Source organism: Battus philenor, unplaced genomic scaffold (genome assembly GCF_028537555.1).
Source record: "Battus philenor isolate CCGP_79_NKW_IND1 unplaced genomic scaffold, ilBatPhil1.0.hap1 SCAF_9, whole genome shotgun sequence".
Classification (NCBI taxonomy): domain Eukaryota; kingdom Metazoa; phylum Arthropoda; class Insecta; order Lepidoptera; family Papilionidae; genus Battus; species Battus philenor.
The window spans coordinates 90,808-114,755 of record NW_027181759.1 but is presented as its reverse complement, the minus strand read 5'-3'; the positions used below and the strand labels follow the sequence as shown (position 1 = coordinate 114,755).

The following is a 23,948-nucleotide window of genomic DNA, read 5'->3' as shown; positions in this document are numbered from 1 at the left end:
AATCCAAAAGTCCTCAATTGATTTCAGCTGATGCGCACCTTTCACAGTAGCGTCAGGCTCGCGTGAGTTCCATCGGCGTGCGGTCCAGGCGCAGGCCTCGCGGGCTCCGATACTCTCTGAGCTCGGGGCGCGGCTCAGTACGCATCATATGACATGATGGTTATACAGTTTTAATACATTGTGAAGCAACAATCAATGCGATCATTTATAACCGAGCTACAATATTCTGAAACGTATGTCACGTGACAGCTAATTGAAATAATGGCTCTTTCAGGCACGTGCAAAAGTTGCAGAGCCGGCCAGATGCGCTCCTTTTCTGAGTGCGGTGTGTGTATCTCTCGGCCACCGCGCGCTCACGCTCATGACGCTACTTGTCGGCATGCTGGCGGCGTGCCGGCGGCGTACCGTACAGCACACGTATTTCTTTTTCTAATCATACCAGATACCGAGAGATACCTGCATTCCCCCAGGTATGACTCTATCCAGCTTGAGGGCGCCGGCGAACCTCTAATACTTGGATATCATTTGAGGAAACGCCTGCGGCGCACCGGGCGGCACCGACTTTGCGTGGAATCGTGTCAAGTTTTCATTGATTGCGGTCGAGACTTACAGCATCCCCGCAAAGAGCCTCGCGCAAGTATTGCGGTCCACAACCTCGAACGCTCTGGAAATGTTAACAACGCGTGCACCGCGTACTTGTTGCGATAGCTGTCACCGACGTACCTAATGAGGTTCACCTCGGTTGATCTTGTTGGTAGGAAACCATGTTGGTGGGTACAGTACGGCGGGGCTTTAGATGTTAATTGTAACGGTTTCTGAATTAAACATTCGTGCAACTTTGCAAAGGAAAACTAACCGGAGAAGGCAAATCAACGTGAATTACTTTTTTGTAAACACGTGCTATGTACGCCGGCCGCAGCTGCGCGTAAAATTTTACTTTAAGTTAAACATTGAAGCTGATAGGCACGACTGCCCGAGCCAACGCGGCGCCGGGCGCTGTCTGCAAACAGAGCGCCTTGTGGCGTGCGCTGCTACGTGATGTGCAGCTGAGAACGCGAGGGTCACAGCAAAAATAGCGAGACCCCGAGCGAGCGAACGGACGCAGACCCGAGGGGAGAAGACACCTCGCCGCGAGCGCTCGCCTCACGGCTCAGCGGGCCGCGTCTAAGGCCGCGTCCGAGGCCGCTTTGATCGTTGCAGCAAAACAAACACGCTAATGAAACCGCACCGGTGTGCTCGACAAACCTGTGCGTGGGAATGGTTTATAATTTAACGACTTTATTTTTGTTACAAAGCGGTAATAAAATGACTGGCGATGCTTCGATTTTAAAAGAAAATATGAAATTTTACCCTAACATATAATTTAAGATTTCAAGACCGTATGCTAATTGTGTCACGTCGTGAAACTCGAGCAAAAAAGGTAATTTAAATAAAATAACATCGTGTTGCCGGAAGTCGAATGGGAAAATAAAGGAGAGACGACGAGCGCGGGAGGGAAACACAATGTTGTACCGGCGGCTCAGAGAAAACGACGACTTGTTATTGTTGCAGATAGCACTCCCCAGCGCGAGCCAGCGCGAGCCAGCCTCTAATAATTCTATGCGAGGAAGCTTTTACGTTTTTTGCGCGTTGAATATTAAAGTACTTTGCAGAGTATACTCCAACATATTTTTAATTTTTAAATATTATTTTATCATTACACGGTTATTAGCTATCAACGTTATTGACTTGCTGCGCGTGTTCGAAACAAATGAATCGTATTATTAATAACTCAGCGGTACATGCGTGCTCAAAATGTGCCATTGGAAATAATAAAAAACTACAAAAAGACTAGTATAGAATGTGAACAAGGACGACAAGTAATAAGCGCCGCCGCGACAGGACGAACATCCGGCCCCGCAGGAGCGCTGCGAGCGCCGCCTCTCAAACACTTTCCGTATCTCTATAATCTTCACCGTCATACCCGCCGATGGACGTCCACCGCAAGACCAGTCACGGTGGCCATGGACAGAAACGCCAGCTGCTGGGCGCCCTAATACTAGCTAATTATAATGTATATATTAGTTTTGACAGGAAACCATATTAACATATGACATTGTAGAGCAACAGCTTCCCTCCCCTAACTACTGCGGCTGCGGCACGCCGGCTGCAGCGCAGCAACGAGGACGGTAACAGCGACAACGAATGGTCCTCGACGCTTTGGAAATGTGGCGGTGAGGGGAACGTTGCAGTGACCACGGATTCTACGCCGCACTACGGACTATTCTTCGTTAGCTAGAACTTTTAATTTTAGTGACGCTAAAGGAAAGAACGACGCTCAAGATTCAGAAACAGCCCAGCATTAATTGCAGGCTGCGTCACATGCGAACGGGAATGTTAGCTCGGTCGTATTGGGAGCGCTAACGGGCCGCCGCCGCCACCGCCGCGGGACCGCGCGCAACAGGTTGTCTAACGGCACTCGGCGCACCAGCGCAGACGCCGCCGCCGACCGTCGCGCCTTACGGAGCTATTGCAATACTTTCCAACTTAACGGTTATACAGAGACCCCCCTCCCGGCCCCCGCCGCCGCCGCACCGCCGAAACGAGCGCGCTCGGACCGCGGCGCTGAGTCACCGCGCGCCGCCGTAACCCGCTGAACTAGATTCGCGCCGGACTCGCGCCTGCGCACGCACCGCGCCGCAGTTCAAATAACGTCGACGCCTGGCCAGGCCCGTCTCTGTTCAAGGTCGACGAGCTTAGATCAGTCGATTTTATGCAAGCGCGCCATTCGCGACACCATTCACAGTTCGATAAAAGTTGTTTACGGACTAGAGACACGCAGCGACCCATCGATTGATCAGCCGTACATTTTTATGATGCACTTCTAGCTGTGTGCACCCGGCCCGCGCCGCAACGGCGACCGGCTTATAGCCTCCTGTCTATGTCAATAGAGACATAGCGGTGGAGGGTGACTCAGTGTAACATAGAACAGCTCGCGGCGAAAGGCGGCGCGAAGGCTTATAAAAATGACATCAGCGACGAGGCGTAACAAAGGTTAAATCGTTGCAGATTGTATGCCTGCGCGTGAGGTCGTGTGCGTCACCGCGTGACGCAAGCATGGACTCGCACGAGAATCCGGCCAGCCTTTGTGCATCAAGGGTTCGTTGACGCGCGGGCCGGTGCGGCGCGGAGGCTCGTGTTTAACATTTGCGCTGTCGTTAAGGATAACGCAGCACATCGCACGCCGCGTCGGGCGCGGATGTCGCACACGTAGTGCCGCACTGCGGAGGCAAATATCGTCCGTGCGCCGACGCCGAACTAAGTTTAAAGAGTATTTGTAGTTGAGGGGAGAGCGGAACGAAGCGGCAGACAAAATCTTTCAATGACATTTAAGTCGGACCGTGTGCGCGGTCAGAAACACTAGGAGACTTTACACCACAATTTTACGTTGGCCAGTAATAATGAGCTAAAGTTTGTAACGTTGCATGTTAAAGTCCCATGCATCATAATTAAAATTTTAACCAAAAAATATATATAAACACGCGAAACGTCACATAAATAGTACTAATTACATACAGTAAAAAATGTGGAACCATTGGCAAGGAAAGGTACATCTCAAGTCATCTCGCTCACGTTCACCAGCTGCCTGACGTGTCGCGCGCCGGGCCAATTCGAATTCACGTTATAAATTCTCGTCTTGGTCTTTTAAATTTCGGAGCAATTTTAAATTACACCACAATCTTTATATCGCCTCGCACCCCTAAGGGATAAGTGTTGAAAAAATATTGTAAAAACATAAATATTAGGTAGCGTCTAGCAATAAGTTAGAGTTCAACATTTTGTCCGTGTTCATAGTTCCATCATTATGTATTCATTACTATTTTTCAATTTGTTTATCTGTTTATCTTTTCCATTTTTTTTACATGCTTTACATTTTGTAACTCCGTTCTGACAGCAAAACAATCACATCAACTGCTTTCGGTTTCTTCCCTTCCTTCATCGCAAGCCATCTCGGGTTTACTGTCAGCGGAACAAATTGTACATATATTTATATATATATACATTACAACTGTGACATTTATTCACAGGTGCGAGTTTTATAGTTTAAATAACCTTCGGCCATTGAGGTTGAATCTATTCATAGCTCGCACAGGCACGAACACATCCTGTCAACTACCGGCGCTCCCCGCTCCGACCTGCTGCCGCCTGACCAGTGCTGGGCAGATCGTGCGGCTGCTTACCACCATCAGGGCAGTACCGAGCTGCGGTGCAAAGTCAGACCAGACCTTCTGCCTACTGCCTTTTTGATTTAAATACATTTTTCTTCTGTTGCCGAGTTGCTGTTTTCTTTTCAGCTACCACCATCAGTTTATTACGGTACAGTATGCGTTTACACAATGACAATGTTAGTGTAGAACTATCGTGGGCGTGATGCGGATGCGTTCTCTTGCTATTGCATTCATTGTTCGTGTTGTCCATACGATCTAGTGTTTGAGTTGATTTCCACCGCGACGTGTGATTTGGCGAGCAGCTGTGATTTGCAAGAATGCATTGATTCTAATTAACGCGTGGACTCCGCGTCAGGCGCAGACGGTGATTTGCCTTTTAAGCGAGTTTAGTAGTGGAGACGAAGCCTTGCAACACCAAACGTCGAGTCCTCTGTATGGGTAACAAGTCAGAAGAATTTGAAGATTTGTGTTTGACGCAATCACTGTTGACGACAGCCTCTCTGTCGTGTCCTTTGAGGATCGACACTCGGTCGGCGCCGACTAGATTCTGAATCATCGTCTCTCCGTCTCGGACGCTATCGTATCGGATGTAAAACTGAATTTTATTTAAGGTATTTTTAGGTCTTCTACATAATTACCTTGTACATTATTTCTTTGCGCACCTTTTGAAAAGTAAGCATGTACTTACGCGTTGTATCCTGAAAAAATTATTTACCACTTCATTTGCTAAATTGTGTTAGTGTGGTATTTTCAATTAAAGAGAAGGTGTACATTGCCTCGCCCCCCCTCCCCCCAACCCTGCCCGCTACATCGGAGAAGTAGTCGCTCGCAGGACTTGAGACTTTCAGTGGGTGGCACGAGGCGACGATAGAACGAAATACATGAACGTACACTCCCGCAGCTCCCGACGCGGCACTCGAACAGAGATGTTATGCCTTGTCGCTGCCGTCAACTTTTATTTATCATGAGATTGGTTTATCTCTGAACTTTAGAACTTTGTGTTGTTTGTTGTTTTTGTTTTGCGCTTTATTTGTCGTCAGGATGGGAACCCACCTCAGGGTTACAGTACTCGATTTTTTTATATAAAATGATCCCACGGTCAAGTGTGTCGCTTGCGGCGGCAGCGGGCGAGGTGGTGGCCGAGCGCTATTGTTCTACAAACAATGCGCCGCGTGTACCCGCGCATGCGCAAGCGCAAACGGAGCGCTAGTATCAATTAAGACTTTACTGACACTTCGTCGTTCGTCCAGCGCTGCTCGCTATGAATATAACGTCGAAACATTATCTCTTCGGCCGTCGATGCCGTAAAAAGCAAAAACAACCGTCTGCGAAATTCGTCATCTGGGATGTTAAACATTTGTACGTTTAGTTCACTATACTTTTACTCGGGACCATGAAGGCTGCCAATAAATGCACGAAACAGGTGCCATGCAGATCGGGCGTTGCTCCTTTATCAATCTTGCGCGTAGAAGATAAATGGCAATATTACGCGGAGGGAGCGGTGCAGGGGGGCGCGGGGCGCAGGGGAGCGGGACCGGAGGTCGAAGCAATTGTATTGTGCACGGACACGGACAATTGAGTGAGCCGAGTGGGGAGCGTGGGGAGCGCGGGGGGCGTGGGGAGCGAGTGCGAGCGAGGAGAATCAACTCGGCGCCTCAGTGCTCGGTCCCGCCACACGTATCGTTGAACATTAATTGCCGTGACAGTGTATCCGTTCGATGCTTTGACATGAAACCATTAAAATACATAAAGCATTATGTATATATTCACTTCGATTTTCTCTGTTGGCTGCAATGCAGCCCTCTATACTTGAGGCCAGTCCACGGCCAATCAACAGCGGCTCACATTCTTTCTTTGGGATAATTCTTCACCGTCATTCGTATGGATTGGTTTAGGGACTCCGAATTATCATAGCGTTTAGAGCAAGCCTTGCTCTATAGAACTGACCACAGTCATAATGCAGTGGATTAAGATCAGCACTGATGAAGTCCGGAACGTTCGTTTCCAACCAAAATTGGATGCGCCTAGCTTCAGGAGCCGGCGTTGTCTCGCTGAAAGGAACATATCGATTGTTGTTAAAATGGTGCTGTTAAAGGGCTCAACTACCTTCTCAAAATTGGTATCATGATACACTTGTGACAATGTATTAATTTTAATGCTTTTTTCACAAAAATATGACTCAGTCACTCTTTCATAGCTGTCGCCGCGCTGTAACTTTGAAACTTCTTTTAAGCTTTCAGCTAAAATACGGTCATTTTGTTTGTTAAAATATTGCTCGATTGTAAAACTGACTGTTATTGTCTACATTTTACTACCTTATTCTTTTTTAAAATTATTAATTGAAAAACGACCAGTGTATTTCTTATAGGCTGCAAGTTTATATTCATCTCCCGAGATAAAATCTTTTGCTTTCGGACAGCTCCTTTGAACGCCTTTTTCGTACGAACACCACGTGGACAATCTGGTGTTTTTCTGTCACAAACAAAGGTTTCGTCGCACCTATCAATAGCCCGACAGACAGACATTTGCCTAATGCCAGGCGTGTGTAGGATTTTAATAAAACTTGATTTTATAAACAAATGCGTTTGGCACCGCGCCTACTCAATGTAACGCAACCGCAGCGATTCGGTTCTCTTCATCGCGCCACTACATTTTAATATGACAACAAATTTCAGTATTTATCGGCGCCAAATTAAGAAAACACGATGAGCAATCATATAAAAATAACAGATTCCAAATTTAATGGTAACATTTTGTTTATTTTTAATTATGACAGTATTTATGGCAACACAAAGTCGATTTCATTGTGTGTTACGCTTCCGTAGATTGGATCCCCAACATGTCCGTCGTGCCCTCTGTCGGTGAGTGGTGGCGATTAATGCCCCGAGGCCGAACCTGCGCGCAGACGACGAGCGCCGACCGGCGACATTATGTCAGCGCACACCAGCGCACACGACACAAAGTCGCGCGACGCGACGCTGTTTAACAATTCGCCTGAAGTAGGTAGCCTCAGGTCTGTGTGAAGGTTTCGCCGCGCACGCACCGCCGAGCGCCCGCGGCGGAGAGCGGTCGATCTTACAATTCTTCTGCATGTTTTCTTTAGCAAACCATTAGCACATGGTGTCTCTCCACCAAAACGGAAAATAGCTTGTTTCGGCGCCATCAGGTTTCGTGTTACCGCTTAGTACTACATTAATAACGCGCAGCTAGTACGACAGTTAGACGCGTAGTTAGACAAGAGAACATATCGATCGGAACGCAAACAAAGACGACAAAATTTCTAATTGCATTTTTGCCAACGAGCGAAGTCTACCCAGTCTGGATAGTTTAGTATTATTACATAAATGTTCCATTACCATCTCTGTTGCACGACTAACAGTGTACCTGCGTCATACAATCGGAACACAGTTGCACGCACGCGCGAGTCCGCAGCCGGACAATGTTCCACGCAAACTTTTGTGCTCACGTGCCAGCAGTTGCCTGCATTCAAGAGCTGAACCATGTCGTACCGCACGCTCACTAATCATCTGCTTGCCGCTGGTCTGGCGCACGACAAAATACATGAACAGCTAAACGTTTCTCGCGCAGCTAAATGTTTCCGAAAACATAGTGTTTACAATTTTATAATAATCATGTCTAAATAGCTTTAAGTCTTCTTTCTTATATATTAGTTTTTTAATAAGCTGTAACTTTTAGTGTCGGTCATTTTTGTTTTAAAAACTTTAAGCTCATGTCATCGCAGAGCAAAAAGTCATTGTACTAATTTTGTTGTTCAAGGAGCGCCAGGGCCTTGGCTCGAGCATGTTGTGTTTGTCCGCACGTTGGGTGCGCAGGCTGGGCTGCCCCCTGCGGCGTGCCAGCAGGCCGGCAGCTCGGCAGCCGCGTGCCGCTCACTGCGCGCGGAAGTGAGCGGCGGAACGGCGAAGGGTAATGCCATTAGTGTAATGCGCTTACACCGCTTCCTGCACGCGCTCCACAGCGACACGACGGGCGGCCGCCTTCACCGCGCTAAACCTATTTACGCGAGATACTTTATCTCCACTCAATGCAACAGGTAACTTCTGCTCGTAAACGAGAATGTAAATGAGATTTGCAGTCGTTACGTTGTTATTGAATTCAGACAAGCGTTCAAGTACAACGCGCAGCACCGGGCGCGCTGCGACAGAAGCGAGCGGGCTGCAGCAGACGGAAGGAGGTCGCGCGCGCCCGCATTGCAGCGACCCAGTTGCGCGCCGCCCGCGCGCCGCCCGCACCTCGCCCGCGGGGGCGGCTCCTTGCACTCGCACCGACCGCTACGACGGGCCCGACCGGCCGGTTCCTTTCAAAATTTTCGAGACCCCTGTTTGTATTTTACTACCACTAATGATATGGTTTAATATGTGAATGCAATAACTCGGCCCGGCAACTCTTCATGTCCACAGATTGCAGCTTACAGTAGTAGAGATTCTTTACAATTGAATTTTATCTGAAATGATTTCTTACCATCTCGCAACGCATCCCATTATTGTAGTAACCATCAAGTTGCATGTGCCCAGTTGTTATTAAACTGACAATGCCTTCGAGACATCGTTACGTGTAAAAGAAATATCGCAGCAAAGGGAACGTTTGTTTAAATTTGCAAGCAACAGTGAAAAACGAAGACGGAAGGCTCGAATTGTTGACACGAAACACTGACCTAGCCCACATCACTGGCGGCGAGCCGAGCTGCGGCCCCCGCGCCCCGCGCTCCTGCAGTACAGCTCGCTCGTTTTTAACATTGTTTACTTGCGTAATTTTTTTAATGACGTCACACTGAAAACTGTTTCCACCGCGAGCCTCCTGAAGCGGTACCAGGCGAGCATGAGCCGACGGCGGTCAGAGTTGCCGACAGCAGAGTGCGGGCGGCGGCGTTGGTGGGGGGGAGGGGGAGGCTCGCGGTTACACTTTGATATCTTATCAGCTGTGAAGCGAAACGATCGCTCGCAGCCCGCCGACGCCGACACGCCTCCTTAGTCTTATGACTGCCTGGTACATTTCGCAAAATTTATTGAATTTTACTAATTATTTATACTCTTCCTTATTTATTATTTATTTATTATATTTTGAGATTATAATATTATTTATTTCAGCGATTATTTCGTGTGGTTCGTTTTCTTTTAAAAAGTAAATAATGGCCGGTGTCTCCGGCCCCGCGCAGCGAGCGGGAGTTTCGTTGCGGCAGAACAGTGCCCAAATCGATTCATGCACGTGGCATGCACACCGCACTAAGACGTTGATGACGCTAAAAGTTTTTGGACCAGCTTCTTTTAAAGCAATTGAAATTCTGAATACAGTACTCTTTCCTGATATTTGCACGTACAACTGCATTATTCTGTTTTTTTTTTTTTACAAATTGGCGACATTACATTTGAGCGTCACTGTAAATTTAACATGTGAACATTATCAGTACAAAGATGAATGCGGCTAGCTTTTGGTAATGCAGCTTCACCTCGTGCTACTCCTTACGAATGGCTCGCGAAGTTCAAACGTGGTCGCGCCTTGCAAGCGCCACTGCTGAAGCCGACGTCCAAGCTGTGCCGCATGTCGCAGCGGGCGACAAGCGCACGCTTGAGCAAATGTTTTGCACGATCTTGTACGCGTTGGACAGCCTTGTGCCGTGAGGATACTTGAGCTGCACTGCGAGTGAGCTTCGCACAAAATGAAATATCGCATTGATCGGTGCCGTCAAATGATATTGAAATTAGAAGGTGATCCCGCAAACGCTGCGTGTGATACAGTCGCAGGTGACGTCATTTTGATCTCTTGTACCAACATCGAAATCTAAAAACAATCTGTACAGTGGGTGTTTCCTTTAAATGAATTGGCATCCAAAATAAAAGCAGCAAAGGGAAAAAGTTTTTCTCTTTGTTACGTCTCTTCTCGTCATACAACCATTATAACGCAAATATTTTCAAAACAAAATAATAAAAGCTGAATGTTACACTAGCATTGGTTTCTCTGCAATTTTGGAAAAGTTCTAGAATAAATAAATAACGTTCACGCAGCAGAGATGAAGACGCTAAACGAACAAGCGATTATTTAACTAAGTCGTGTCGGGGTCGTCCTTCTCACAGTCCCGATGTTGCATCGCGTCTTTCATTTATTTCCGAAAATACAAAGACTCAACCTTCATGAAACACTTATTTGATCTCAAGATGGCGAAGAACGATGTCTGATTTAGAACCCGCCATTGGAGAGACTCTCCAGGGCAGCAGGCTTATTACTTCTCATCACAATTTTACTGCATGGGTTCCCTTGACGCACCGATCCCTTGATGTCAAGGGGACCGTTTTGAAACAGCAAATCATTTGACTTAATTTTTATTATTGCATAAACTTTGACTGCCACCCCTCGCGACACATACGATGATGACGCGAAATGACAGCCGAGAGCGTCTTCCTTCTTAACTACCCTCACTTGAGCACTGGGTCACCGGGGTCGTCACCCGCGCGATTTAATTATTTTTGGACAGGGCGTCGCAAGCGTAACCTTTGTCTCTGACCATACGACACCATGACCTCTATTCGACGCGAGTATGTACATAGGTGGACAAGACATGGCGCGCCAGTTCGTAGGCACCGCGGTGCACGCGCGTGTCCACACTGTACCGACACAAAGTTCGTTGCACATCAATTCCCGCTGCGGAGCGGATGAAGGTTACTAAACAATCAACAATAAAAAGATATCTCTTAAAGTAGCTTCGCCACTCCTCGTCGCCACTGGCCGGGCGCCGCAGATCGGCCTGCTGTTTGATACGGTACCAGGCTGCGGTGACCCGTCCGAGAAATAATAACACGCGTCGCTACGTCGTACCGCCCCCCAACCCCTCCTGCACGACATTGTTTGACACGGTACAAACCTCTTCAATTGGCCACATTGTGCGCCTAATTAAAACGTCGAGTGCTCATAAAGTACACGCGTATTTATTTGGGCGCTGCATTGTAACGCGTTTACGGTTTTATTAAATTGTTCAGAGCCGGCGCCGGCGCCGGCGACTGCGCGGCGTTTACCGTTTGCTTCTGAACATCAACCGACAGCCTTGTGCAGCAGTTTCGATCGGGTACATGACAAAACGAAACTGAATGTACCTGCGCGACCGGGGCGCGAGGTGGGCGCGAACGGGGCGCAGTCGAGCGCTCCCCGCGTGCATTCTGCGAACTCGGCAAGTGGTCATTGTGTACAGAGCGAGTCGATGTCGCGCCGGATGTCGGCGTTCCCGCGACCCTCGTGCCGTGAGAAGCGGCCCGCGCCGGCGACGCCACAGCTATGCATGCACCTTATAAAGTATCTGTTACATAATACGTGCTCGAGGCGGGCCAGTGTGTCTGCAGTAATGTGTGAACCGACATGTAACACGCGGACCGAGGTTTGTACGAAAGCGAGCGCACCGACACTCACTATCCCGACAAGTTCGCTTTTTCCCTGCGGGTTGCGCTTGGAGCATACGTCCGATGTTTGTTTCCGCGATTTTCCTTCGTGAACAATAGGCAAAACATTTAACCTCTGCCTCGCCTGTTATTAGGCGATGACGAGAGACCTACGATGGCGCAAGTTTTGCCGGTAGATACCTAGCTATTCACTCTTGTCTTGAAGACTCCGAAGTCATTGTCGGCTTAAAACAGCGACGCCGGTAGGTTGCTCCATACCTCGGCTGTTCGCAATATAAACGAGTATCAAAACGCTAAATGCGGGTTTAAGAGATTCCAATCGCGCACGGATTTCGTGAGTCCGTTCGTCTTGTTGTTCGATGGAGGAAAGAGCCGCGGGAATTGACTTAACTCTGACGCACTCCATAGCGCCGGGAGTAAGACGCCGCTAAACTGACAAGTTTTCGCCGACGCTCCAAGCCATGAAGCGCAGCGCGCAGCGGAACTTCGTTACCGATGACCCCCGTGGCTCGTCTGTGTATGTAGTTCAACGCTTCTACGCTCGCGTGCATCCGAATCTACCCACCTTTACAAAATGGATAAATGTGTGTGTATTATATTTTTTAAGAATAAAAACTTATTCTTTAATAAGCTTTAACGATAATACATTTCATGTACTTTTTAAAATTTTAAAATAAATACACACTTTTGTCTGTTTTGTATGGGCGAGTCGATTCGGCTGTACGCGAGTGTAGTTTACCTAGTTCTTATATTTTTGTAACAAAGAGTATGCAAGCCGCGCCCTGCGGCCTGCGGGCGCGCACACGCAGCCGCTGCCTGTGCGCCTGCGCACAGTTCTCCACGTACTCCGGCCGCCGACTTCTCTCTTCGGTTTATCGTTCTGTGTGCGCAGCGTGCGTTGCGAAAACCCGCGCGGGCTGTCGTTCCACACGACAAACGACTTGTTCAATGTTTTTATATCGAATGTCTCGCGAGTGGCCCGAGCCCAGGTGGTCGCGCCGTTGCGAGCACGTTTTGCTTCGCGACCAGCAGGCGTGTTTAATTTAGACAACCTTTAATAACTCTACATATCTTAGTTTGTGTGCGTCCCATCTATTACATAAGTAGATGGCATTTGGCACACTGGTAAACCAAACTTGTTTCTTTATTACATAACATTTACAATTTTAGAAGTCGATCTATTCCTATTTACTCAATCTTTATTTCTAGTCTCCTAGCTATCCGGCGACGGCCGACGGGGTTCTTATACCGGGGTGCACTATGCTGCCAAGTGGGCGTGGTTTGTGTACTTCAAAATTTCATGTCGACCAGCGCGCCACCCGGCCACGAGGAAGCGCTGTCCTCGACCGGCGTGGAGAGTAAAAGTGAAGCGTGCGGGTATCGCGGGCTGCGCCGGTACGAGTTCCTCAAGCAGCTCGTTGGTCAAGGCACGCGTGCTGCCGTGCGCTCGCACTCGCACTGCACCGGCACCGTAATGCCCCATCAATCAGGTTTAGAGCGCCGAGAACACTTAACATAGTGTTACAAATATTTTGTTTATGCTGCAGGCGTTACGTAATTATTCCACACGGGGCACTGTGACGTCAGCGCAGCATCCGCATCGCCCCTCTCCCTTTCGCACAACATCGGGGGCAAAGAAATGGGTTAGATAACAACAGAATTAAACAAAGCTGAATAAATTCTCTCGGCCGTGACCACGTTGACGCTGGGAAAACATGAAGGCGGGAGGCGGAATCTGCGTCCGTGAGTGCGGTTGGACCCGAGGCCGTGGCGCGTCGGCCGCGCTGCTCGAATTTGATTTCCAGCTTTTCGGAACGACACCGGCTGGGCGAGCCGGGCGGTCGCATAGCCGCGCGACAGCCTCCGCGGGAGTGCTGGGCCACGCTGACAATGTCCTGTGATGCGACGAGCGACCTGCACAGGCGGTCTTTCTAACAAACTCAACCGCCGGGCTCTGCGAGCGCGACATTCGCCGCTCCACACACGCACCGTAACAACAATCACACGAACTAGTTGCCCGCGCAACCTCGGATCATAAAAATATTTGCACTGAAAAATTGTTGCACAGCTGCTCGTGCGGCGAACTGCTCCGCCGCTGGTGCGAGCGGCCGCGTCCACTAAATAAATCTCCTGTGCCGAATGTTTTCAGATATCATTCCGCGGACGCCGTTAATGCACATGCAATCCACTAACGTTTCATCGAAACGGGAAACTTGACGCTTGTTTCCACAAACAAACGAGCAAACCGCAGTAACAAAACCGCTTCGCGGAAGAGGTCGCGCGTGGGCACGGACGACGCAATTAAGTTACAAGTTCCCCGCGGACGCCGGCTGTTTTCCCTAAACACGTCATCAAGTGTTGACTAATTAACTTTAGTTATTATTGGAAGATAAGTAAATTAATATTATTACTGAACATGACCACAACGAAGAAAGATGAAAAAAAGAACGCAGATAGAAATGGTCACCTTCTAACTAGAATAATGAAAAGCAGGTTCAGTAGAGGTTTCACTGTCAGCACGCGCCGGGAACGGGTCGTCGTCCCCCGTCCCGCGCCCCCTACCCCCCGCCGCCGCGGGCCAGACGCCGCTAGATAAGTGCACTATCGACGTTTTGTGTTCAGGCGCTCCCGTGCACAGCCGCGCGGGGGCACCCGACAGCTGCTTAACGCCCGAGTACAATTGAACCTACACCGAGAAATGTATTCGATTTTACAATGTACTGCACGCGACTATATGCACATGCGCGCGCATGAAACAAGCTCAATTGTCTGAACGTCCGCATGTGGCACTTAAAACATGCGCATAAACTTCAAGCTATTCCATCCGTGCTGGGGTCAGATCTGACAACAACTGACCAACATGCGCCGCAGATCCCTCCAGCGACTAAAACATTGCACTCTCATTTTCACTTCGGCACTACAATGCAGGGAGAGTAACAACAGCCTTTCAGTGAGAGGCAAATTTCACTTTTTTATATTATAATAGTGCGTGGGCAGCTTCACAAAAAATTCCCCGATGAGTCTCCACCAATGAACAGGGTTCTTTTGTTAGCACATTATTGCCCATGTTTTTAAATGTTATAATGTTCTACTGAAATGTTATCAAGATGGAAATTGCAGTAACATTTTGTACCAAACAGTTGACTTTTAGATAAACATATCTTGTGATGCATTATTAGGTGACAATATTAATGTGACAGCAAAAAGTTTTTAATATAATGATAACCTGTGCTCAGGCCCCCCTTTAGGGTCTGTCAGCGAGTGTGACAAAAGATCATATGTTACAGAAATCAAATCAAGTTTACATTGATCCTCAGAACAGTTGCTCCCTTAAATTAGTCAAAGCTGTCTGCTGATATTTGCTGGTATTTTAGTTACAGAAAACCATTAATTTGTAATCATTTACAATAGTGAGGATAGTGAGAATGTGTTCTAAATATATGACAATGAAGAGGAACACTAAAAACCTCAGTAACAGCAGCTGCAACACAGCGATGTCTTGTTCTATTATGTACACAGCGATCCTGTGCATGTGATGGACTGGTTGCTTTCATAAGCTACTGCAACTTATATACTCACCATTGAGGTACTTAGTTCAAATTATTTTAACAACAATAATTAAGTATCTACTATTGCCTGCATCATTTTCAAGTGAGTCATACTGATAGTTGTAGTAGATAACACAAAGATAAGACTAAACATTTATGGAAAGCACTCAAAGTGAAGTGATAAAGCAATGGAGCAGGAACAGTCTCTCTAATGCAAGCCATTATAATTGGAACAAGATTTATGAAAAGAATGTGCAGCCCGCATCCCAGCCCCGGCATTGTTCCCGGACAGCTCCATAGGACATCCATATACATGCTCTATTGTATGGAGATGAGAAAAGTCAATGGTTGTTCCATTCTACATAATTCGCTTTTGGTGTAAAAATCATTATAAACGCTATTATATGACTAATATAAAAGAAATATTCAAATTAGACAAACCCTTACCAATATCATAAAACAGCAATAACAACGTCAATATCTTTGAACACCGACCGATTTACTGTAGACCTTGATTTCATAAAAGTGCCTCATAGACTTGTTAAACCTCACGACAGTTTCACGTCCAAGAGAAAAATATTTATAACAACAAAAAGGTCCTCACCTTCCGGGTAGGCCTGCTTGTTGGCGATGAAATCGATGACGAGGTGCGTGGAGTTGTAGAGCATACCCATAGCCCGCATGTCGAAGTCCACGCGAGCTACGTAGGTGGTGTTGATGACGGGCTCCGAGTAGTTGACCTCCACCTTGCCCATCGCGTCGTACAGCTCCGAGTGCATCTTCAGGCCGATGTCGCTCAGCCAGGGCTCCGGCGCCGCAACGGCGGCGGCGGCGAGCATCAACACCAGCCGCACGGACATCGCGTCACTTCACTCCGCTGATCGCCCAAACATTCCCCCGGAAACACACCCGTGCGCTCCGCCGCAGTGTTTATGATATCGAACACGGATATACAATTTGTTTGCGAAACAAACACATAAAGAAACCCACTGTTGATAAATAAACACTAAATACTAAAATCGATTGACCCGACTCGTTCAATGGAATTGAACTTCGTCAGTCGGAAATGTTAATTGTGTCATCGCTGTTGTGTGTCGACAGCCACGGGCAGGTTTTATGTCAGTAATGATAAATCCGTTGCAATGCACACTTTCTTTGTTGAGCAAACCACTGGCAGAGGCAGCCGCACGACCGCCCCACAACTGAGCGGCTCCGGAATGACTGGCCCCGTTCCGTTCACTCGCCGCGCTCGACGTTGGATTGATTAAGAAGTCAATGACCGGTCGACGCCGTGTACGTTTCATTCGGTCTTTATCAGTGTTGCGAGTTTTAAACCGTTACCAGATTTATTATTTTGATCAATTCGAAAAAAAAACGTGTGTGTGAATGTTTAATTTATATGCAGATAAGAAATTATTAATAGACTTACTTAATGTAACTAAAATGTTTTAAAATATCTTTATTGACTAACAGTTAGATAACGAACAAACTTCACAATATCGAACAAAGACATCTTAGTCTAATTTTTGACGTACACCGTTTATTTTACGTTATCTCAATATGAAAGCCAGTAAAGTGCTGTAACAGCTTATACCCAATAATTGCGCTTTCAAGCAGAAACACAAAAATATAATATTTTGAAATGACCCTCGCAATTACTGCGTATTTAGTGCAGAACACATTGCAACACGCTTTTGGGAATCACAACAACGCCGCACTCGTCGTTTGGTCGCCCCGTTATACAATTATAGTCATTTCTAAGTTAATGCTCAAAAAACTAGGTTCAATATATAGTCGATAGATGGCGTTAATTCTAAATATAATACAATGTTGAAGTACTTGAAGTACACTGCAAAGACGAAGAATCGATCTAATACCGAACGGTGGTCGGGAAAGACGATAATTATTTCATGGCTTGTCTCGGTCGGCTCAGTTGCCGCTACGCAGCCGCTACTGCAGCTGCTAAATAAGCGTTGCCGGAATACAACTTAAACTTCAGTATTTTTGAAGAGATAGAATCATTCGGCCTGTGGCTGCCTCATTTCAGCCGACGTATATAATCGACCAATTGCTAGCCCGCGAGTCCCGCCCGACGGCGCACGTCATGCAAAGAGAGAATAATTTTTGTGTGGACAGACGCCGGACTCGAGTAACGGCTAAAGTGCAACAGGACATGTGTTGACAGACGTCTCCGCCACGAACCGCTCGCTCAGAGTACCTTGGGGTAGCTGGGGGTTATCTATCATAGTTCAAATGAAAGACTGTGATGTAAAGTGATCCGCATGATAGTTCTATAGGAAACTTGGCTGTACACCTGCAGGGATACTATCGCGGAAGTTCCAAGCGCCGCGCCGCATAAGTTGTCGTCCCATTTCACTTCAGTCCTTGCTCGGAGCCGCTCGCCCGGCAACTACGCGATCGTTTTGGCGACGGCGCTCGGTGCTCGCGGGACAGCGAAGGCCCGATAAAGTATGAAATTTCAAGTGGCTGACGCGACTATGTAACTTTGTTAAAAAAAAGGAATCATCAAATTTCATCCATACAAAATAGGGTCACCACCCATCCCGTGCGAACAGTTAAGCGATTTTATTCGTGCGAGTAGTTAAGGGTTAATACAAGCACTCGGTACTATGATATGGAATGGAACAGCCATACGGTTCATTTCACACAACAGTGTTTTATATGAGTTAGGATAGAGCTTGTACATCTGGTGGAGATGGATGCGAGGGTCTACGACCGAGTCCGCATCCTCCGCCGGGGCGGCGGTAACGAACCGGTCCGACAGCGGGAACGGCGCGGGGCGCACGCGACGTGGCGCACTAAGCTCTCGGGAGGAGCGCTATGCGCGCAGACGCGTCGATAGAGCGATCCTACCCGTCTTCGAGGTCTGGATGCAGCGACGAGACGAATAGCTCACCTATAGATTTACGCAGGTGATCAACGGGCACGTTTGCTTCGGTGATCACCTGTGTAGGATTGGACGCGAAGCGACGGCGAACTGTTTCCACTGCAGGGCTGCCCAGGTTTCGGCCTCGCACTCGCTCGCGAGCTGCCAGGCGTGACAGTCGGAGCGGCGGATCCTGGCGGACGAGATCGGATAGGACCATTCCTTGCTAGCAGTCGTGTCGGCGATGCTGAGCGGGTCATCATGGTCAGTCATGGTCTAGAAGGAGGCGGCAGAACGGGATCGGCAGAAGCTAGGTCCCGTTCGGAAACGACGCCGTCAGCGCAGGGGCGCGCCTCGCGACGGCACCCTGCAGAATGGTGTTCCCCTACAATAAACGGGGCCTTCGAAGTCGCGGGAGTTTTGGGTGGGGGCCCTAAACTCCCACTAGCTTCGGCGACTCTGAGGCGGACGATGGTTAGACGTGTTCTCGAACCATGATAGCACCATAATGGTTACAGGATTAACGTGAACCATACACGAATACCCCGGAACGGGCTATCTAAAATAGCACGGCTCGAAGGAAGACCGCGAGGTATCTGACCGGGAGATGCCGCGGTCTCCTATATAGCGCAGAGGGTGATCACCGGCGGGTTTTAGTGGGTAGAAATGCCCCAGGCCCTGTCCTCCCCCCAGAGACAGAGCATCTTGAACATCCGGATGATTCCCACCACCCCTAAACCAAAAAAATAGAGCTTGTCCCTAGTATACGTAAGTTCTCTTTACCTAACGAGGAACGAGGTTACGAAGAAATCTTTTGTATCGTTTGAAGAGGTAATTGCACTCGGGGGAAAAAAAGGAAGCGAGGAAGGGTTGTTGGTCACTTAGAAGTTACGAACTGGAAACCGTTGGACTCATCAAATCGCGTTTGCAACGCCTGCATGAAGAATATTACCTTCGGCTTCAGTTCCAGTTTTAGACAAACTCGATAAAAACTCGTATTGCGCGTAGAGCGCTGAAGCTTGCGAGAGTGTTTCTTGCAAAGCTTGTGAGCCGCAAAGCAAACAAACAACAGGGCGTCGTGATTGAACTTATATATTTAAAATGAACACAACTTCCGTACCTGCCCGCGCGTACACAACACTACCGGACAGGCATGTATGCCATAACCTGTTTTACAATATCGTGATTGACACAGTCTGTGGCAGGTTGCGAGTAGAAGAAGCATGTCCGCCCCGGGGAGTGGCCGCGAGCAATAAATATTATTTACACAATTAAGCTAGCTGGTCGCGGCCGGCGCTCACACGGCGGCGTCGGGCGCGTGCTACGCAAGCAGCGCGGCGTCGGCCGTTTCGCCGGCAGCGGCGGCGGGAGGCGCACGCGTCATATCCAGCGCCGCCGCCACGTCGCGCGCCCGCAGCGCGCGCGCGTCCAAGCCCTCCACCTGCTCCAGCTTGTTCAGCACCTCCGTGGACGCGTTGTAGAATATCAGCAGTTTGTTGTTTTCTGAGAATTCTTTAATCAGTGACGCCAGAGTCTGGAAAACGTAGTTTTAATTGTATGCAAGTCACTATAAACAGCTTCGGAAGTAAATATAATTCATGAAATGCAAATATATCTTTGTATCTCAATATTGAGTAGTTGTATCTCAATAGGAGTAGTACGTTCACAGTGAGAACAGTGCGTGGCGGACGAGCGTATGCCCACAGGCGGTACCTGCGCCGCGGCGTAGTCGAGCATGGCGAGCACCCCGCAGTCCACCAGCAGCACGCGGCGCCCCACGGCCGCGCGCCGCAGCCGCGCCGCCGCTCGCTCGCAGTTCAGGTACAGCAGTGCCCTCGCCGGCCGCGCGCGCACCGCCTCGCCCGCCGCGCTCTGCAACACGCGCGCGCGATGACTTGCGAGTGCGCTGCGGGCGACGCGGAAGGGGGCCGTCGTGCGCTCCGCCCGCCTTACCTTCACGACGTGCAGGTGCAGCGGCGCGCGCAGCAGCGCGAGCTGCGTGGCGGCCACGCAGACCAGCGCGCCGCTCAGCACGGCCAGCTCCACGCTGCGCCACACGCTCACCACAAACGTCAGCGCCACTATGCAAAGCTCGCCGCGATCGCGCCGCCACAACCGCACCACGATGTTGTAGTCGATCTGCGGGTCATGGCCACTGACACTGAACACTCAACCTTGTGCGGTAACATCGAGGCCCGCGTCTTCCGTAGTAAATTCTACCCAAGGATTTTTAATAAAAACATGTTTTATGGTGCCCGGATGTCAAACATAAAACACCGCAACGTAACAAAATGTTCTTACCATGAAAATGACGGCACATATGAGGACCGACGAGAGACACGCTTTCGGTATGAAGTAGAAGTACTGCGTTAGAAATTTGAGCGCCAGCAGCGTGATGACACCTGCGCGAGAACCGAAGCTGATTATTGTGTCGGCTGCTATTTTCCTCCAGCCCGTTGCGTTGCTGCTTTCGTTTGTGCACCTTGCAACTAGAGAGACTTTGAGACGAAAGCCGTTTGTAACTCCAACATCAAGTAGCTGGCACAATTTGACATTTCAATACAGGCGGAAGTCGCCTCGCATGGCGCTCGGGACGCGTGCTGCGTTGGCTATAACAGACTTCATCAAATAGCATCACGACATAAAATTATAAGAAAGTAGCGCAGGATTGTTACGGTCCACGCAAAGCAAAACTACATAAGGCGTATTGAGGCGAACTGCCGCTAGAGCAGGCAGCGTGCGCGAGTGGTGCACACGTACCGGAGTAGAGGCCGGCGGCCGGCGTGCGCACGCCGCTCGAGTGCGAAACTGCGGAGCGCGTGAAGGCCCCACAGGTGGGCATGGCGCGGACGAACGCGCCCGCCATGTTGCACAGGCCCAGCGTCACCATCTCCTGCGTCGCGTCCACGCGCCCGCCTTCAGCTGCAAGACACATGGCGAGTTAGGCCGAGCGAGCAAGGAAATGCATTGCGCCGGTCGGAATGCACTCACAAAAGGCCTTGGCGATGGCGATGTTGGCGAGCACCATGACGACGGGCAGCATGATCACGCCGGAGCCCAGTTGCTGCACCATCTCCACGAAGCCCACGGTACGGTTGCCGAGCTCGGCGCGAAACGGCGGCAGGCCTAGCCGCGGCAGCCCGGGCTCCACGCGCCCTGCATCGCATGGAAAAATGTTAAAAGGTGCATCGAGCGCCCGCGTGTTTCTTCTTGTTCGGCGCCTACGATGCGTGGGCTCGCGTGTACGGCGAACTCACCGCTGAGCGCGAACAGCGGGCGGGCGGGGTCGTGCGTGCAGTATGCGAACGTGGAGGCGGCGAAGACCACTAGCGCGTTACGCGAGATGGACAGCAGCCACAGTGCCTGCCGCAGCGCGCGCCGCTTCGGGCTCACCGGCAGATCCTTCACCTTCTGCGGGGGAGGAAAGCACGTGTTAATTCACAGGATTAAGGAGCGATCGCCGCGTGTGTCCCGGAAGGTAGAGAGCCGCGCCGGCCGCGAGCGCTCACCCGCAGCGCCAGCAGCGCGGTGCAGCACACGAGGCTGAGCACGCAGTCGGGCGCGCGCACGCTGCGCCAGTTGCGCGCGATCAGCTCCACATTCTCGACGACGCTCTCCGCCACAAAGCTCAGCCCCAGCAGTCCCTTGAGCTGCGCCACCGTGATGATCACCGCTGTCGCCGACGTGAAGCCGCTGGTCACCGAAGGAGAAATCAGCTCCACCAGAAAGCCTGCGACACACCGAGCCCGTCAGCCCACTCGCTCAAGCGCTGCTCCACGAGTTGCCGCTTAACTGTTTAACTGGACGTGTGATCCGTCTTGCGATGACGGTACCTTCCTCCTCGTATTGAGTAATAATCATAAAAAGTAATAAACAGTGCGGAGTCGCGGTGCGGGCAATACTTTTCCCTTATCGACGTGTTTGCGCTAACCGTTTGCTCATGAATTAAGCGGCGCAAGCGCGGTGCGCGATAACGGACAGTAGCCTGTTATTTGTTCGCTCGAGTTCCAGGCGACCCGAAACAAATGTTACTTGTCCCGGGTCGACTGGTACTCGTGCTCGGTACTGCCACCGAAATAATCTTTCTTGTCAGCTATAGATCGTGGCTTTACCCAAGAAGTCAAGCTAAGACGGCAGCTAGTCGTTGTTCGGCTCTCGGGGTCCGTGTTGAGGAAGCGAAAGCGATATTGGTGGTAATCGAAGCGTCGCGGTAATTAGCAATAAATAGCGGTTTCTTTCGCAACAGTTGTGGGGGTCGACTTTGTGTAGCTCCTATAGACCTAAGCGGAGACAATTTGTTCCTATCCTCTTGCGTTATTCGTCCCGCGCTGATGTAAACCAACAACACATCAACAATCATACCACACGGCAGCATATTGCGGGGCAGCTCACCGAGTCTGAGGAAGCCCATGAGCAGCACCACGCAGCCGGATAAGAAGGTGAGCAGGATGACGAACTCAATGGGCAGCCCGCGGCACGTCTGCAGCGTCAGGAGCGCCATCAGGCTCGTGGGCCCGATCGACACTTCTTTCACAGTGCCCAGCAGCACGTACAGCATTGTCCCTGCAGACGCGCACTGTTACTTACTGAAACCTTATAATTGTACTCTCGTTTAGAAGAAGGATGATTGCCGAGGATGTACACGCGACCTGCGTGGTATCTTATGACGATAACGGTACAATGTAAGTCAAACTTTGGCTCTGAACGTATGATGTACTGGGGAAATTTGTGTATAAGATGTCATCCAGTGGGATACTGACCGACGAAGGCAGAGTATAGGCCGTACTGCACGGGCAAGTTGGCGAGAGAGGCGTAGGCGATGCTCTGCGGCACCAGCATTAGGCCCAGCGTGACGCCGGCCACCACGTCGGCCACGGCGTCGCCGCGTGAATACCGGCGCGCCCAGCGCAGCGCGGGCAGCAGGCGCGCCGCGCGCTGCCGCCAGCCGCCGGCGTCGCGCGCGCCCAGCTGCAGCGCCGTACCCTCCTCTGTGTCCATGGCGTGCTGTGCGTGGCGTGGCGTGCGCGTCGCAGTCGGTGTGCGTGGCGAGACTGCCGCAGCGCAGCGCGCGCATTATCTTTAGTAGAACCTTTGACGTCGCCCGCAAACAAGATAGCGCGAGATCGACTCCTGCCGGCGGCTGATTATCCTAATTGAACAACATCTTGATGTTATCTGTGCGCGTTACGCAATACTAATATTTGCCGCTAGAGAGTGAACTGCGTCGCTGGGCGCTCCGCGCTAGCGCACTACACAGTCGCACTGTGCGACCACGCGCTCCCACGCTGAACATTACAATACATTAATATGTGATGATGTATTTTGCTATGTGCACTTCTTCGGGTGCGAGACTATCTCACCAGAGAACCTGAGAACAGATCCGAAGCGAAGTCTTGAAAAAGTGAACCTTATAAGACGTAGTGCGAAAGAGACGACATGTGGAAGGAACCTCTGTCAAGGACGCGGTGAATGGGTTTAATTGGGACAACAGGTAACACTACTAGAAAACGCAAACAAAAAAATAAAAAGACGAATTACTGCTTGGATATCGAAACTGCCTCCCGGACACAAGAAAAGAAAAGAGCGTACAAAAAGTAAGAAAATTGAACAAACTTAGAGACTGCTCGATACGGAACAAACGTTTCCATGGAACGGATAGAGAATATATTGGTGAAGTTGTAAAATATAAGAATACAAACTATAGGCTGCAAGTGGATATGCGGACGAGCGACGCCCAAGCACTCGCCCCCCCCCCCACCCGCGTCTGCTGGCGTTCTGCCTTCGCCTGCCGATTTTAAACTCCGCGGTAAACATCTGCTTTAAACCTCACCAGCACTGGGCGGTGCGATGCGCGCGCTCGACGGCGGGCAGCAGCTGCCGACGAACCGGCACCGAACTA

The 23,948-nt window shown here is 49.9% G+C and overlaps 2 protein-coding genes across 6 annotated transcripts in view; both read right to left on the bottom strand.

The window, feature by feature from the left end:
• promL (prominin-like) overlaps positions 1 to 16,393 on the bottom strand; it is a 37,674-nt gene extending 21,281 nt beyond the window's left edge. For all 5 annotated transcript variants that reach the window (XM_068775472.1, XM_068775471.1, XM_068775475.1 and 2 more), the window contains exon 1: positions 15,767 to 16,393. In XM_068775472.1, coding sequence (XP_068631573.1) covers positions 15,767 to 16,022 — 256 coding nt within the window. In that variant the 5' untranslated portion in view covers positions 16,023 to 16,393. The remainder of the gene's footprint in view (positions 1 to 15,766) is intronic.
• A 2,739-nt stretch (positions 16,394 to 19,132) lies between these two features.
• Positions 19,133 to 23,047, bottom strand: LOC137932243 (sodium-independent sulfate anion transporter-like). Its single transcript, XM_068775845.1, has 10 exons — positions 22,810 to 23,047; positions 22,442 to 22,612; positions 21,559 to 21,779; positions 21,307 to 21,460; positions 21,041 to 21,205; positions 20,810 to 20,971; positions 20,351 to 20,451; positions 20,003 to 20,188; positions 19,763 to 19,921; positions 19,133 to 19,583 (listed from the first exon to the last, which is right to left on the bottom strand). The coding sequence occupies exons 1-10, from the start codon at positions 23,045 to 23,047 to the stop codon at positions 19,371 to 19,373; spliced, it is 1,770 nt and encodes a 589-aa protein (XP_068631946.1). The 3' UTR covers positions 19,133 to 19,370.
• Between the last annotated feature and the right edge of the window lie 901 nt (positions 23,048 to 23,948).